General features: G+C 35.7%; 1 protein-coding gene and 1 long non-coding RNA gene across 2 annotated transcripts; one reads left to right on the plus strand and one right to left on the minus strand.

Annotated features, from left to right (window-relative positions):
* Positions 1–1,973: 1,973 nt before the first annotated feature.
* On the minus strand, positions 1,974–4,072 carry LOC127988115 (uncharacterized). Its single transcript, XR_008161507.1, has 4 exons — positions 3,851–4,072; positions 2,914–3,113; positions 2,726–2,824; positions 1,974–2,432 (listed from the first exon to the last, which is right to left on the minus strand). It is a non-coding gene; the product is annotated as an uncharacterized LOC127988115 (long non-coding RNA).
* A 448-nt stretch (positions 4,073–4,520) lies between these two features.
* Positions 4,521–5,834, plus strand: LOC127988114 (uncharacterized). The gene has a single exon (XM_052590662.1). It carries the CDS (start codon positions 4,931–4,933, stop codon positions 5,564–5,566), a length of 636 nt encoding a protein of 211 aa, XP_052446622.1. The 5' UTR covers positions 4,521–4,930; the 3' UTR covers positions 5,567–5,834.
* Positions 5,835–16,166: the final 10,332 nt, after the last annotated feature.

Consider the following 16,166-nt stretch of genomic DNA (forward strand, 5'->3'; position numbering starts at 1 on the left):
TCAAAAATAACACGAATTGTAACATACAAACTGTAATAATTCTGTAAATTTGATTCAAATAAATTCGTTTTAATTATATGTTGGCTATGTATGTATGTAGGCTTATGTATATGTATATAAAGTAAATAAATTATCGGTCAAGTATTATTATAAATAGTCTAAAACATTAATAATGATAATAATTAAGCCATGATGACTGCATAGAATGCTATCAATTGTTACACAAAATATGTATTTAACTTATATGACCATTTGTTCCCATATGTAAATTCAGTAACAATTGAAGGTTGGTAAACCACACTGAACATTTTTTCGGAATGTTCTGGTTCCCACAAATGTTCTTATTCGGTTCTTTAAACAAAACAAAACAAAATAATAATAATAATAATAATAATAATAATAATAATAATAATAATAATAATACATGTGAACCATATGGAACAGAAACATTTGGGGCACGTTCTGTGTTTACTGGGATGGACCCTCCACAAGTTAAAATAGACTTAATGTACTATCTATCTATCTATCTATCTATCTATCTATCTATCTATCTATCTATCTATCTATCTATCTATCTATGTGAGTTAATTCATTCCTCACTACTTCACCGCTACTCGAGAAAGTGTATTAAATGCATTCACTCGTTCATTTATTTGTTTATTTATTCAAGTCAGGCTGTCTTACGAAGGCAACCATCTTTGGAAAACGGGTCTTTAATCTCGTTTTTTTTTTTCTTCCCTTTTTCATACGGAAACGCAGAGCAACCACAATAATAGAGATTGTCTTTATATCTAGAGCAGTGGGTGCAACTCATTACTATATTTAAGCAACATACCTCTTTAATTGTTATTCAAAGGTTTTTCGAGGTTGGTTGAATGGAAAAAAAGTGTCACTTCTTCCAACAAAGCGACAGGTGTGTTTATATGCGGTTATGTCATAAAGTAAGCATTTTTATCCGCTAAAATAATAATCACTCATGCGGCTAAATCGTTCGCTTTTAGACTTGATTAAACAAATGCCACATCGACGGAAAATCTTAGCCATATCATGGATAAATAATCAGAAATTGAGTTTGTATGTTTTATTGTGCATTTAATATCTTAATGAGGTAATCGAGCGTGCGTCTTCGTACAAGTCCAAAACTGAACTGAGAAATTAACATATCGACAACGACATAACCGTACAGAACAGCCATAGTTTGAGAGGGGGTTCAGCGAAAAATCGGCAGCTGTCAGCAGGAAGTGGCTGTCAATGGCAGCAGGAAGTGGCTGCCAATAAAACCGGATGGCAGCTGTCGCTAATACCTGGAAATTGGAGGAGGCTGCCGGCGGCAACAAGACAAATAAATAATTATATACACTTATGATTATGTTTAATACTTTTTAAAATAAGTATAAAGGTCAGTATTGTATATTATTTGATTTAAAATATTGATCAAATATAAACAAAGAAATAAGATCATTTTGCTAAACGTTAATTTCCAGCTGAATGTTTATGCATGTATCATTGTTTGTGTGAAATAAAACAATTTATATTTATATACGAGAGTGGCACTTACTGGGTGTATGTTGTATATTTATTATAGGCTATATACACAAATGACTGAAAAGAGAGGAGTCTCTCAGAGACCTTTATTTAAAATCATAATTTGCGGTTATATTTGTAGCATTTCAAGAAACAACTATATATATATATATATATATATATATAGTATAAAGTAGCTGTTAAATTTGTAACTGGGTTAGTAAGTTGTCAAAGTCAGTGCTTTACAATGTAAACCGTATAAAATATATCCAGTAAGCAAGCAGACTAAAATATCAATCAGAATCACTAACAACAATCCGGAGGTATTTTCAAGACTCTTAGATCAGAACCGATGAGGTATACAGAGTTACTTCTCCAGCATCTTGCACCAATCACTGTAAAACCCAGGGTGGATGTGCATCTCCCCTCATTTTCCTCTTGCAACATGGTCAAGTCAAGCATCGTTTATTTATATAGTGCTTTTAATAATACAGCTCAAAGCAAAGCAACTTTACAGTATTAAATAGGAAAATAGTGTGTCAGTCAATAATGCAGAAGGACATTAGTAAACTCAGTTTGTAGTCAGTTTAAAAGGCAGTTTATCATTCAGTTCAGTGATGTCATCCTTGAGCTCGGTTCAGTTTAAATAGTATCTGTGGAATCATTTGCAATCATGTCAATGATATCACTGTAAATGAATGACCACAACGAAGCAAGCCAGAGGCGACAAGGAACCAAAACTCCACCGGTGACAAAATGGAGAAAAAAAACAAGGTCTTTACAGGGGATCTGTATCTGGGGCTCTAGTTGTCCTGGTCTCCGCTGTCTTTCAGGGCTGTAGAGGTCCTTTCTAGGTGCGATCCACCATCTGGTCTGGATACGTACTGGATCCGGGTGACTGCAGTGACCTTCGAATAAGAAAGAAACAGATTAATATAATTGAAGATGTTAATATCTATAAGATGTTTGATAGGGAGCCAGTACAGGGTTTACAGAACTGGGCTAATCCGGTCATACTTCCTGATTCTAGGAAGAACTCTAGCTGCTGCATTTTACTATTCATAAGAAAATGGTGACTTTAATACCTAAATTGCTTTATTAACAGTAGACATGCATGCACAGCCATATTAATGATTATTCCCATTGCATCTTGTCATCATGTACAGAGCAGTGATTACATTTTCAAGCATAATTTGCACACCTGGTAAGCAGTTGTTGTAAACCTCGTCGCAGTGTCTGCAGGGTGTACATTTTGTTGAATTCCTGACATGGCTTAGACTTGTTCTCCATTTTGTTCCACCTGTATATTGAGATGAGGAGCATGAAAACAGCATTATTACAAAGATAAACATTCAGACATGGCAACTGAGAAATGTAATGTTATGGCACCTTTTTAAACCTCTAATCAAATCTGTAAAAGAAGATACTCAGTCAAGCCAGCTGGATTGTGCCCTCTTTCGAAAGGAGTCTGTATACAGTACAGCAGACTTCTGAATTTGGAACAAACCAAAGACGGACTTCGTAATGTAGCATCACCCCTCCTCCAGGATCACGTAAAGAAGAATTTTCAACAGGACAGCATCTGGCAACTATTGGGTATTACAAAAAAAATAAAAAAAAAAGGTGTCAGTGCCATGGTTTTGTCTCAAGATGCACATCAGTAATGTGTTTTTTTTTCTTTCTAAATGCATGTTTACAAAAGCTACTTCAATGTTCTAAATTTAACTACAGCCTAATCCTGGCTTAATCCAAGCACTGTCTGTGAAACTAGACCTAAAAGTTATAAGGAATTATGAACCGGTCCATTATATTTTGTATAGATAACAATAAAAAATAAATAAAAAAAATAATTGTTTTGCATTCACATGCTTACAACTTCAACTGGTACACAGAACAGTTCTGCACATGCATAGTATTAGAGAAAACACACCTCAATAGTGCAAAAAAAAAAACTTATTTTAAGAACTCTTAAGTTAATGTATATCACACAATCTCCTGAAAGACTTAACATGCAAAAATATATGGTTAGTGTTGCAAATGTATCTTCTATCATTCCAGTCAAACAACATTCTTTTATATTATTCAATAGACTGTTAACACGCTAACAAACGTTAATATTTAATGGTACGTCAAACGTAATTTGAAGTTAATGGTAGGCCCCTAACAAGGTACACAAACAACGTTGCTACCACTAATTAGATTTCATTGAACAATTAAACCAAAGTAGACACCAAGTCTACCAAGTCGTTCACCAAGATACCAATTAAAATCAAACTTACAACGCAAAAAAACATTAATTACTCCGATGACCAATTTCTGAACTTACCGTTTGATCAATCGCAACCATTACTGAAGCGTTTGGGTGCAGTTATATCTGATTGGTTGCGCCCACGTTGGTCGATACTGATTGGCTTCCACCGAATGGCAGGTCCCGCCTACCATCCGGCTGACAGTTACTGCCTTCCGGCTGTCAGTTACTGCCTTCCGGCTGTCAATGGCAGCCACTTCCTGCTGCCAGCTGCCGATTTTTTATCTGAACCCCTGCTGCATAGTTTGTTGTCCTCACATCTTTCACATACATCACGTATGCACGCTCTTTGTCGTGTTGTCGTCTCTCAGCTGATCTAAGAGCAGTTGTGCTTTCTTGACGATATATGAGACGCGGATTATGACTGAAAAAAACTGATCCTGGAACAGCAGGCTGCGGAGACGAGATGGACCGAACCATCCTGTTCCCGGAGGGGTGCAATACGGAGGGAGGGTTTTTGCAATACGAAAAACGGTGTTGTCGCTGCTCTTCACGTAAAAGGAAAGCTTTTTTTAAGACATAAAGTGTAAATGCAAATTAGCATATATATATATGATGTTGCTAGATAAAACTGTAGTCATGTTTTAAATACTTCACCTCAAGAAAGAATGAAACGCCCCTATCCCTTCGAAGCAGTTTGACGCGCCCGAACACTATAAATAAGCCACTAGCCGCGGATTTCTGTAGATGTCAACTGTCATTTCGTGATCGACTATAGTTTGAGACGGAGAGAAAACGTAGTTTGTTGGCACTTATCCAAAGTAAAACAAACTACACACATATCTTTCCACTCCTCAGACATTTAGACAACGATTCTGCGTTCAATCTGAAGCAAAAAAAGACACTGGTTACTCGGAAAAGCTGAGGAGGGGTGTGACTGATCTCAGATCAGCCGTCAAGCTGCCTATACAGAGGGCACTGCGCCAGGCTATGTGCCATCTAAAGCCAGTGACAAAGAAAAAATCGGAAAAGATTGTAAAAAGGTAGACGACCGAGGGGGTGATTCGTGTAGAGAGGCACGAGTAACCAAAACCCTTAAGCGAGGAGAAGACACAGCCTTTGTTGCCCTCCAGATTATGTGAGAGCGCACTACAGCTGATGCTAGAACCTGAGAAAATGTGCGGAAGGAGCATGATATGCCAATGGGAGGTCTACAGCAACAGACCCTCCATCAAGGAGACGGAGAAACCCAAGAGCAAGTCGAGGAGAACCAATGGCGCCGCTAAACAGAAGTGGCACAAATGGGGAAAGAGGCCAGGAAGGAGGGCGCACTATCCAGAAATGCGCAGGCATCGAGCAAGATTGTCTCGGTGGTCTGGCACTCTGGTTTCATTGCGTCCTGCCAATGTGAAAGGCAACCGAGCGCCTGGCATGAGAGCGCCCAGGAACACCAACCAGTTCCTCATGCACGAGAAATACCAGATGATGCACATGCGATCGGACTCTGTTGGCACCGACAGCGGGTCCGACTGCGAAATGGACTTTGCGGATATGGACTCGTACCTGTGCGTTCTGGAGAACGCTAGAGGCGCACTTTTGGACAGTCCAGATCTGCCTTCGCCGCCCACATTTTACGCCCGACAGATGAACCAATGCCAGCCGTTTTCCTTCTTCAGCTTCAACCAGGAGGAGAGCATGCAGTATTTCCCATCGGAAGACGATATGATGCAAAGCGAAGACTTCATGCAAAGGGACTTCAAAGAATTCTGTGACTCTGTGGCACCATGTATTTAGACACCTGCCACAGGTAACATGTTTACATCACTGTTTTTAACATCTAAGTCTGTGGATTGCAATGTGAGAGGCATTTGTTTGTTTGTTTGTTCTGTGATGTGTTATACTATTGGGGGGGATGGGGAAAGGGTCCAAAAGTAGGAGTGTGACCAGCCAGCCAATCACCATCGAGCTCACTTGATCACTCTTGACAAACATAGCAGTGGTTTGTACTGCAAAACTAAATCCCATGTGAATGTTTTTCATAATAAATCGACATTTTGCTAAACTTGGTCTATATATTTTTTTTTATTACGTGATTCATTTTGGGTATACTTTGATCGGTGGACAATGACCTGCAATTATAAAATGTATAGAATGAGTTGTCAGAGATAATTATTCTCAACCTTTGGCATGGTTTATGTTTGTAATGATGTTAAAACTGAATAAATCAATGTACTGCGCCTTATAACGTTAGAAAGGATGAGACGGTAATCAAAATATTTTGGGGTAAAAAGGTAGAGGCGTAACAGAAATATGATGCCTGTGTAACATTTAAGAAGCTTCTTTCCAACACACACACACACCCTTCAAGTACAGCAGAGCTGGGTTTCAGAGATCTGACACAAGAACAATAGCAAAGCTCATGAGAAAAGGTGTGTGTGTGTGTGTGTGTGTGTGTGTGTGCAAAAGAGTGTCTATATAAGCACATAATCTGCGTCACTAATTAGGTTTCCATTTTTACAGCACACAATGAGACCTATGATCATCTCTGGTCTTTTGTATATGACAAGATATCGGTGTTAATAAGGAAATTTAGAGCCCCAATAGTCAATAAAAATGCAAAAAGGCTCCAGTGAAATCTTTCTCGTGAATAGAGACCCGAGTGTTTTGATCAGCAGCGGTTCAGCCCCTTTCCTGCGCAGCTTGCCAACTCCATGTCAGATAATTATGGTGCAACTTCTTCAGGTCCAAACCAGCAGTATTGTGTGTTCAATTCACTGGCTTCATTTGAAGCCAATTAACTGCAGATAAAAAAAAAAAAAAAAGAAGATTTTACTGAAGTATGGAGTGTTATTGAGTAGTTGACGTGGCAGGTGTGACATGATCTATTTAAAACTATAGATATTATTATATATTATTAAGTATTATTTTTATGACCTCACAATAATTCAGAGAAATGTTTCTAATATTCATGTAAAATTACTATATATATATATATATATATATATATATATATATATGTGTGTGTGTGTGTGTGTGCATGATTTTGTGACATATCAGGACACAACTCTGTATAATGTCATGGGTATGACACCGGTATTACAAGGAGAGGGTGACTTATGAGGACATAACCCAAGTCCCCATTTTTTCAAAACGCTTATAAATCATACAGAATTAGTTTTTTTTTTTAGAAAGTAAAAATGCACAAAGTTTCCTGAGAGGGTTAGGGTTAGGTGTAGGGTTGGTGTAGGGACATAGAATATAGAGTTTGTACAGTATAAAAACCATTACGCCTATGGGATGAATCCACTTTCCACAAAAACAAACGTGTGTGTGTGTGTGTGTGTGAAACTTAATGATCCTAAATATAGGCTCCATTAAAATGGACTGAATGAATTTCAGAAAGACATTATCATCTTATTGTTATGAATTATTAGTTATTATAGTTCTATAGTTATTATAGTTAACTATAACTAAAACCAAGAAAAGTTATTTAACTGAAATAAATGTTAACTAAAAATAAATATAATGAATAACTTAAACCAAAAATTAAAACTATATAGACATTTAAAAATAGTTACACAATAAAAACAAAACACACAACAAAGTTACTAAAATCTACTAAAATGTAAAAATAAATAATTATTTAAACTATGAGTAAATATTAGTCTCCACAAAAAAAGACAGTATAACAAATACTATAATATTAAATTATCATGCATTACAGTCGTAAGATTGTGAAGAAATGTGTTAACTTGCCATGATAGATAGATAGATAGATAGATAGATGTGAATGGACATGAATGACGGATTTCATTCATAATTGTACTCTTATTAGTAATTAAAATAGTTTTTTTTAAAGTACATTTGGTCACTTTTGGTTACGGCACCTATGTACACTTTCCCTTAAACAATAATATAATTAAATCTTAAACCTTAACACTTTCTCAGTGCAGTACATTGAACTTTTTACCTCTATTGTTCTATTCAAACACATGCGCATTATCCAACTGGTTCAAGATTATACAAGCTTTTATGCCAGGAACAAGATTTTGGGACCGGACATGTATGTGTCGAATGAGGCAACGCCGCCCTTTGGACCAGGGCTCAAGGTCTTAGATCAAATGTGTGTGGTAGTTTGTGATCAAGGTTGGCGGAAGAGTTAATCAGTAAACAAAGCGGTTTAACACCAAACAAAATAGTATAAAATAAATATGATATAACATGTAGATCATTGTAAGAAAGGACGCTCCCATTCTGAAAATGGGCAGATGGCATGACATATCTGGGCAGTGTTTTGCATCATATTTATAATTAATGTATAATTATAATGACCTCATTGGTTTTGTGACCACATAGTGATTCAGGAACTGCATGAAATACTTGTACTTGATAAAGTTAATATAAAAGTTTATTTTGGGCCAAACACAAAATGTAAATGACATTTTCGGAGGAAATGAAGAATTCCAATATAGATTTCAAACTGAAACTCTCAAATAAGGAAGGATAAGGTTGCAAAGAAGCAGAATATCTTGATCATATGACACTGGTGGTGGGAGGAGGGGAAGAACAAGATAACGGCTGCTAACAGTCAAGCTGGAACTTTAGTAAACAACACAAGATTCTGTCTGTAAGGTTAAACCTGGCTCTCCATGCATGCCTCGTTCTCCTTTTCTTCATCTTTTATAAAAGTACTTCAAATTTATATACTGAAAGCCAACATTAAATGAACAATGACCTTATTTAATACCCATTCCTCATGCTGTTGTGCATAAATAATCAGTAGACATTACTCAATAATAAAAAAAAGTATTTGTAAACCTTGTGCAATTTCGTAACAAATCATTAATAAGCTGTTTTAAATAACAGTGTCTCCTACAGATAAATGTGTCAAGATTTTGATGAGACATTTGTCATTGGCAAAATATATTATAAGTTAATGATTATTGAATAAACAAGAAATTAAAAGCAAAACAAGCCTCAGTGGAGACTGACACCAAAGAAATTAGTTGTAATTAGTTGTACTTTGGTTGCATATAAAACATTAAATCAATAACAGATCATTCCAAAAGTGGTCAAGACTGGAAAATGCAAAAATATGCACTGGCTAATACTACAGTAGAAATGGAAAAACTTTACATGCTTTCTAACATGCAAACTAAAATGTGCACTGTACCTTTAAATGCAGAGAGCCTGGCAACAGTTGAGGGCTGGGTTGGATCTTTGTGTGTTTTGTGGGGGATGGGTTCCTCTCAAAGGCCTTTGCTATAGAAACAAATATGTGACCTGTGGTGTAAACTTTGGGTGGAATAGGTGCACAATCACGTCCTCTTTTTCTCTCTCAATGACATGTCATGGCCTGCAACACCAGAGGCATGTCAGACCGACTCATAACTGTTTGACAGGCCGAGCGAGTTATCAATACAAACTAGCATGCTGTCATGATCCAGAGTGTTTTCACACCATCAAATGTCACTGAATCATCATGCAATGTAAAGTGTGTGCTTTAAAAACAAAGCATTTTAGAAAGTCACCCAACTTTATTCCTTGAAAATGGCTATATGGTTGTTTGGATATGAAAATGTTATTGATTTAAGCAGTAAGGTACATATTTATGGTAGTTAGCACCTCCCTTAGCTGTGATTATATTCACAATACAGCATAGCTTAAAATGGTATAGTGCTACCTGCTAATAAACTGCTGACAAGTGACAATGTATCCTAAACATACTTTGGATAAAACTGTCTGTCAAATACATGTTGTTGCGTGAAGCCATTTACATTTCCGTTGTTGACATGCACTTTTATCCAAAGAGACTAACCATGCATTGAAGATACATTTTTAGCATTTCATTAGCAGTTAACATCATAAATATGTACATTTTGCTTCAATTAGTAACTGCACATTAAATAGATGTTGCACTAAAGTCATTGACCTTTACATCTACATATATATATATATATATATTTGACAGAAACTTTTATGTAAAGTGATCTCAGATCTTGAATAATTTTTTAGCAGTTAGCGCCATCTGAGACCTTATTGCTGAAATCAGTAATCTTTGCTTGTTTTGCACTATGTAGATGTTGTTTCGCTAAAGTCATTGACATTTACATTATGCATATGAGAGAACTTTTATCCAAACTTACTCACAAGGTGCGTCCCAAATGACGCACTAAACATGCACTATGTACAATGTTCTATGTACTCAACTGTGTAGTGAATGAATTTTATACGTTTATTTTGTCATTCATCATCAGAGTCTGATAGCCCTTCCCCCTCTCCTTCAACTTTTTTAAAAGTTATTTAAGTGCATCATCTGTGCATTTCTAAGAGCACTTTTTCTTTTTCGGAATTTTCAGTGTGAAAGCACTACTCACACTGTTTACTCAACAAAACAGCATAGCATACTGCATAATATGCAAATTGGGACATACCATTAGTTTTTTTCGGTTATTTCAGTGTAACATCCAGGCATTTAAAGTGCAGTTTTTCTTTGTGAAATTTTAATGTAAACGCACTTTTTGAACTATTTATACAAAAAAAAAACGCCATAGAACAAGTCCATAAGAAAGCGATTATTATTTAACAATTTCTTCTATACCGCGTCAGTCTTCGACATATATTCACAATATTCACACAGTTAATGAGCGGCTTAAACTTAAAAAAACGGAAGAGAAGAAATTGTTGAATAAAGTCACTATTTTTATTTTCTTTGTGCACAAAAAATATACTTGTAGCATCATAATGTTACAGTTGGACCACTGATGTCACATGGGCTATTTTAATGATATCCTTACTACCTTTATTGGTTTTGAACGTGGTAGTTCGTTTGCTGTATATATGGAGGGTCAAAAAGCTGGCAGATTTCATAAAAAATATCTTAATTTGTGTTCCGAAGATGAACATAGGTCTGATGGGTTTAGAAAAACATGAAGGTAAGTAATTAACGACAGAATTTTCAATTTTGGGGGAATTACATTCTTAGCTGGAAAAGGTACAGGCAAGGTAAAATGTATTTTCATAGCATATTTCACACACAATTGCAATTCAAAGTGCTTTACATATACAAAGGATTTAAAATAATCATGAAAGAAATACTAATAATAATCACATCATTAAAAACAATGTTTAAAATGTTAAAATGATTTTAAAATTTATTTAAAATGAATTAAAACAGTTAAGAATAAAAATGATTATAGTGTAGTCAAAAATTGAAAAGTTCTTCCCTTGCATTTTTAAAAAGTTTCACGTACACACCACAACGTTTTCAAAACGATTATATGTTGTATATGATGCGTATCCACTGTTGGTTGTAATACTGTTGAAGTAAATCAACACTTTGCTGAAGAAGCAAACTCTTGAGTACTAACAACAATACCGTGTACTCCGCCACTGTTGTGTAACAGGCAAAATGCATAAAAAGTTTCCTATTTTCGGCTTAAAACATTGTTGCGTAAATGGCCTCTTAGAAGGCTTTTGACCACTTGCTAGCCGGGCTGGTCTCAGCTGGTCAGAGAAGAAGACCAACTGACCAACCAGATAAAACCGGTGTAACACTGGCCTGACAAGATTAAACCAACCAGCCAACCAGAAGAATCAACCATTTTCTCAGCATGGCAAACAGTACCATATTGTTTAACTCAATGAATTTGGCATTTTAAGAATATTTTCCTGTTAACAGTTAATGCTAACTGCTAACGAACAAGTAGCTTGAATGCACTGTGAATGACTCAACCCAATGACAAAAATGTCTGTCAAATACATATAGATGTAAATGTGAATGACTTTAGCTGAACAACATTCAGTGCAGAGCAAACAAGGTCTATTTTTCTAAAAAAGCAACAAAAGCATCATTGAGCAATGCAGCAGATAAGGTGAAGGCAAGACCCATAGGTTGTGAATGTGGGTCCGTTCCCTTCCCCCGCTGCCAAAGACACTGCAAGCAGGATTACTCAGCGAGATAATGATATAAGAGAACACTCAATCCCAATCGACTCTCTTGCTCTCGCACGTAGCTTAATCGCCTAACAGGCCCAAAGGCTGTGCTTCATGTTTTACGCCCCCTCCCTTTCCCTCTATATCCTCTCCTCTCCTCTCCTTCACAGACGTCTCTAACAATAAAGTGCCTCCTACCCTCAATATTGAGCAAATCATGCGACAGAAATGGCCCCATTTCATGCCGATGATCTGTCTCTGTCAGCCTGAAGCAGTTTTTAGGGCTGGTGTTGGATCAGCGGGACTGTTTTTGTCAGAAATGCACCAGCTTCTGAAAGTAAAATGGGGTTTTTCATTGTCAGAGAGGAATAAATTGTTGATCTTTGGGAATCCCCGATTAAATATCTTCTTATTAGATTGAGAGTTTGATGATGAACACTGATTAAAAAAAACTTTGATATGACTTTAAATAAAACATAGATATCCAAGTACTGTATGTAGCCTTTATACATTACAACAAGACTAGTTATTTTACAATTATTGATACACTGTAAGAAAAAAAAATCCATAGAAAAAATGTATCCTATTTTTAATTAGCTTTTATTTTTTTAGATTTTCAGACTTATTTTTAAATGGACTAATTTTGTTAAGTGTTTGTGTATTTTAATATATATATTTAAAATAATCGTGATGAATTAATAAAAAAATGCTACTGTAATGTTTCTACTGTAATTATACTGTAACATTTCTAGTTTTATGTTCTCATGTTTTAGATCTATTTTATTATATTTTCCAAAAAGAAAAAAAAATTTGTTATTTTCAATAACCAAAAGAACATGAATAAATTAATAAATGTTGTGTAACAATACGACTGTCGTGTCAACACTGCCATTTTGGTTTCTCCCTGTGACTGTACCCATGCTGCAGTTATGCTTGATGTCATTTTATGGATGTGATTCTCACTTCTTTAAATTAACCACTTTGATTCCAAGAAGACAATCTGACGGCATCAACAGTATTGTTAGGTAAATCCTTCGTATTTTTAGGTGTTTTCCTAGGCAGTGTTAAGGGAAGCATACTGTTCCTCAGATTTAGTTTGATTTGGCCTGAGCCATATCTACAGAGCTAAAAATGGTTCAGGTAGCAACATGCTAAAAACCTTCAGAACATCTTAGCAACTGCATATAGCGAAACCACAACACAGTATTGCATTGAGAAAGTAACTTTAAATGGCAAAATACAATTAAATCATGGTTGGAGAACATTTACTTTGCATATGTAAAGTAAATCAAAATATTTTTGTGCATTACTGCTCGCTAACTAGTTTTACTGTAAATGGTTTCCCTAACAGACCAGTGTCTGTATTATTTTGGGTGGCTCCTGGATATTCAAGGCGTTTTCGAAATGACTCATCTAATGTCTTCCACAGGAAACAGATGCTTTATTACAATCATAACAGTTATTTAAAGTCAGTCAGAATATGATTTCTGCACAGTAAATCAGCATCAATTTAAAGGCATTTCAACACTTTTAAATGCTTACAAACTAACTTGTTGTAATATTTACAGTAAAATTATAAAGTAACATTTATGAAACCTTACTGTAAAACCCCCAAAATGTACATGGGTGATCATAATTCTTTTCTTTTTAATTTTTTTGCATGGAAATGTAGAGAATTTGAGATTTAATACAACAAAAAAATGTATATTACCACTACCAATTACCACTACCTACAAAAATTACAAATACAATAATACCATTTGACATAATGCAACATTTCAACTCACATCCCTCAATTTTTGGTCTTTTGTAGTAAAAAGTTTGAGTATCTTTACTAGATTTACTGTAATCACAGCTATAAATAAAAATATTACAAAACACAAAGAAACTAAACTAAATTCTAACTCAATGCATTTTTTAAATATAAATTATATGGTTTAAACATGATTAATCATGAAAACTATGCAAAATAGAAGACTTTTTACTAGTAGTCTCAAACTTCTGGAACACACTGTTTGCATCTCTAACACAAACATTCAGTACAACTTTTTTCACAAAAATCATCCTCTTGTGTTTCAAGAATGAGTTTTTCCATTGTGAACTACACAGCACATAGGCTACACATGAAACCGAGGACTGAAGCTTAAATTAAGACACTTTTTTTTTTACTGTGCAACAAGATCCACCCGTACAGTGCACTCCCCTTAACTAACTATACGCCTTTGAGTAAATAAACCTCATCCTGCTGCAACAAGCATATTGAAACACTGCTAATTTTAGTGCCAGTCGACACATCCCCGTTAATTCCTACTTTTTTATATTTTGTCCCATAGCTCATTTTTTTGTGTTTGTGTAAATCAAAGGGGGGTTGGAAGGGGGGGTACTTTGATTTCCCCTGCCTGCCACACACTAACCTGATTAGCCAAAGCAACAGCCAATCAGAGGGCAGGAAGCCTTTAAAATGGCCGTTGATGACAGCCTCTCATATTAGCGCCGTCCTATCATGGATGACGCTGCTGTTATCCGAGCCCTACGCTTGGATGTGAACAGTACAGTAATAGTTACTAGTTAGAGATCCAAACAAGTCCTCTTTGAGAAGTTGGGAGGCAGGACGGGGTGGGATTTGAGGAACAGAGGGAGGAGTGTTTGGGGTGAAAAACACACAAGACCTTTAAGTATGGAAAAGTACTGACTTTTTAGTTTTTTTTTTTTTTGTTGTTGTTGAGTTAACGCATGACCGATCATTGAAAATCTTGCACAATAGCATCTGTTGCTACAGACTGCAGCTTTAAATCAATCATTAAATTCCAGCAATGCCAAAGCTAATATTTTGGTGAAAGAATATCCACAATTTGTGTATTTATATAAGATATGAAGTCTAAAGCAGCTCGATATGTTTGTAAAACCTCTCAGTTTGCACTTGTAGGCACAGTGTGTCATTTGGGGGAAGGGCTGTTATTCTAGTCAGATGCAGGCTGGCCACATGACTTTTGTCTTTCTGAGCTGGCATTAGGAGCAGGTAACTGTGGAAATTATTCCCACTATGACAGGAATTTACAGAGTAAAATGTAAATATTTAATACCAGCACACATTCTGGTTCCTTCCCGCTCAGAAATAGCCTCCCTATGTCGTAAGAACAACCAGTGTTCGTTCATATCTGTCAAACAGCTTGCTAATCTTTTCTAACATACGTTAAACTAGTGGGGGGGGGGAACAAAACAAGAATGAGACTTTAAAATTAAAGGAGACTGTCCTCAGTTAATGTTAAAATGGAGAATGAAGAACTGCTTTTGCTTACCATCCCCCAATTCACACATTAGCATTACAGCTAGCATCACAAACCCTAAATGTGAGGCTTTCGTAAATAAAGACAGTTCGTAGAACCAAAATTGGTTTTACATAACTGTTTCAACTTACAGACAGGACTAATTGCTAGCTTTTTAGGAAAACATCTGTTACTAGTGCTTTAACAGATGAAGACACCAAATGCTAATCTAACCCACATGAAAAAATACTAGTTATTTATAGTAAGTTTTTTAACCATACCATAATCAAGTGTACTATACTGTATATATTATAGTATTTACAGCACTTTGCAAATGAATGCTACAGCATACTGTAGTATTACTATAGTGAACTGATAAACTGTAATACATACTGTAATATACTTTAGTTTTTACTACAGTAAACTGTAGTGTAGTTTAGTATATTATACGCTATAGCTGTAGAAAACTAAAAGCTTGAAGCATTGGGTAAAGTAATTTTTTTTATATTAGTGTGGTTGCTATATAACCAGAACAAAGTGATTCAAGTACTTTACTATACGTTTCAAAAACACTATAAATTACTATAATATTTTTTTATGTGGGGAGGAACAACATCAAATTTCTTATCTCCACAGAATCACATAGCAACTCAAATCTTGTACATTTGTGATAGGAACATTAATTATCCCTCAGATCGTGTGTTTTGTTGAGGAGAGGTGTTATTAATTTACCTAGTGATTTAAGTTAACTTACGTTTTTTGAAAAGCGAGTAAAAACTCACACAAACACACATTGAAGAATGAACAAGCAATATTTAGAAACCAGAATAACACTTTTTTTTAAAAACCCATTGGCAACATGCTAACTCTAACATCCTAGCTTTAGCAACATGCTTAATAATGACTCAAAACATATTAACATCATGACAAAGCCCCCTTTTTTAAATATAGAAAGTTCCAGCAAAAAAAAAAAAACCCAAAGTTTATGGCCAAAAACAGGACTCAGTAACACAAAATGGCAGTTTTGGGGGACTTGTGTCACTGAAGAACAGCTGCTTTATTCCTTCATGAGCTATACACACAGCTGTGATGTCACAGTGAAATCGGAAACCACAGCGTCCTGTTTACGCAGAGAACACAGTGTTCATGACTATGGTTCAGAACCCCATACGTGCAGTTCTGCCTATAGTGAT

This window comes from Carassius gibelio, chromosome B22 (genome assembly GCF_023724105.1).
Source record: "Carassius gibelio isolate Cgi1373 ecotype wild population from Czech Republic chromosome B22, carGib1.2-hapl.c, whole genome shotgun sequence".
NCBI lineage: Eukaryota > Metazoa > Chordata > Actinopteri > Cypriniformes > Cyprinidae > Carassius > Carassius gibelio.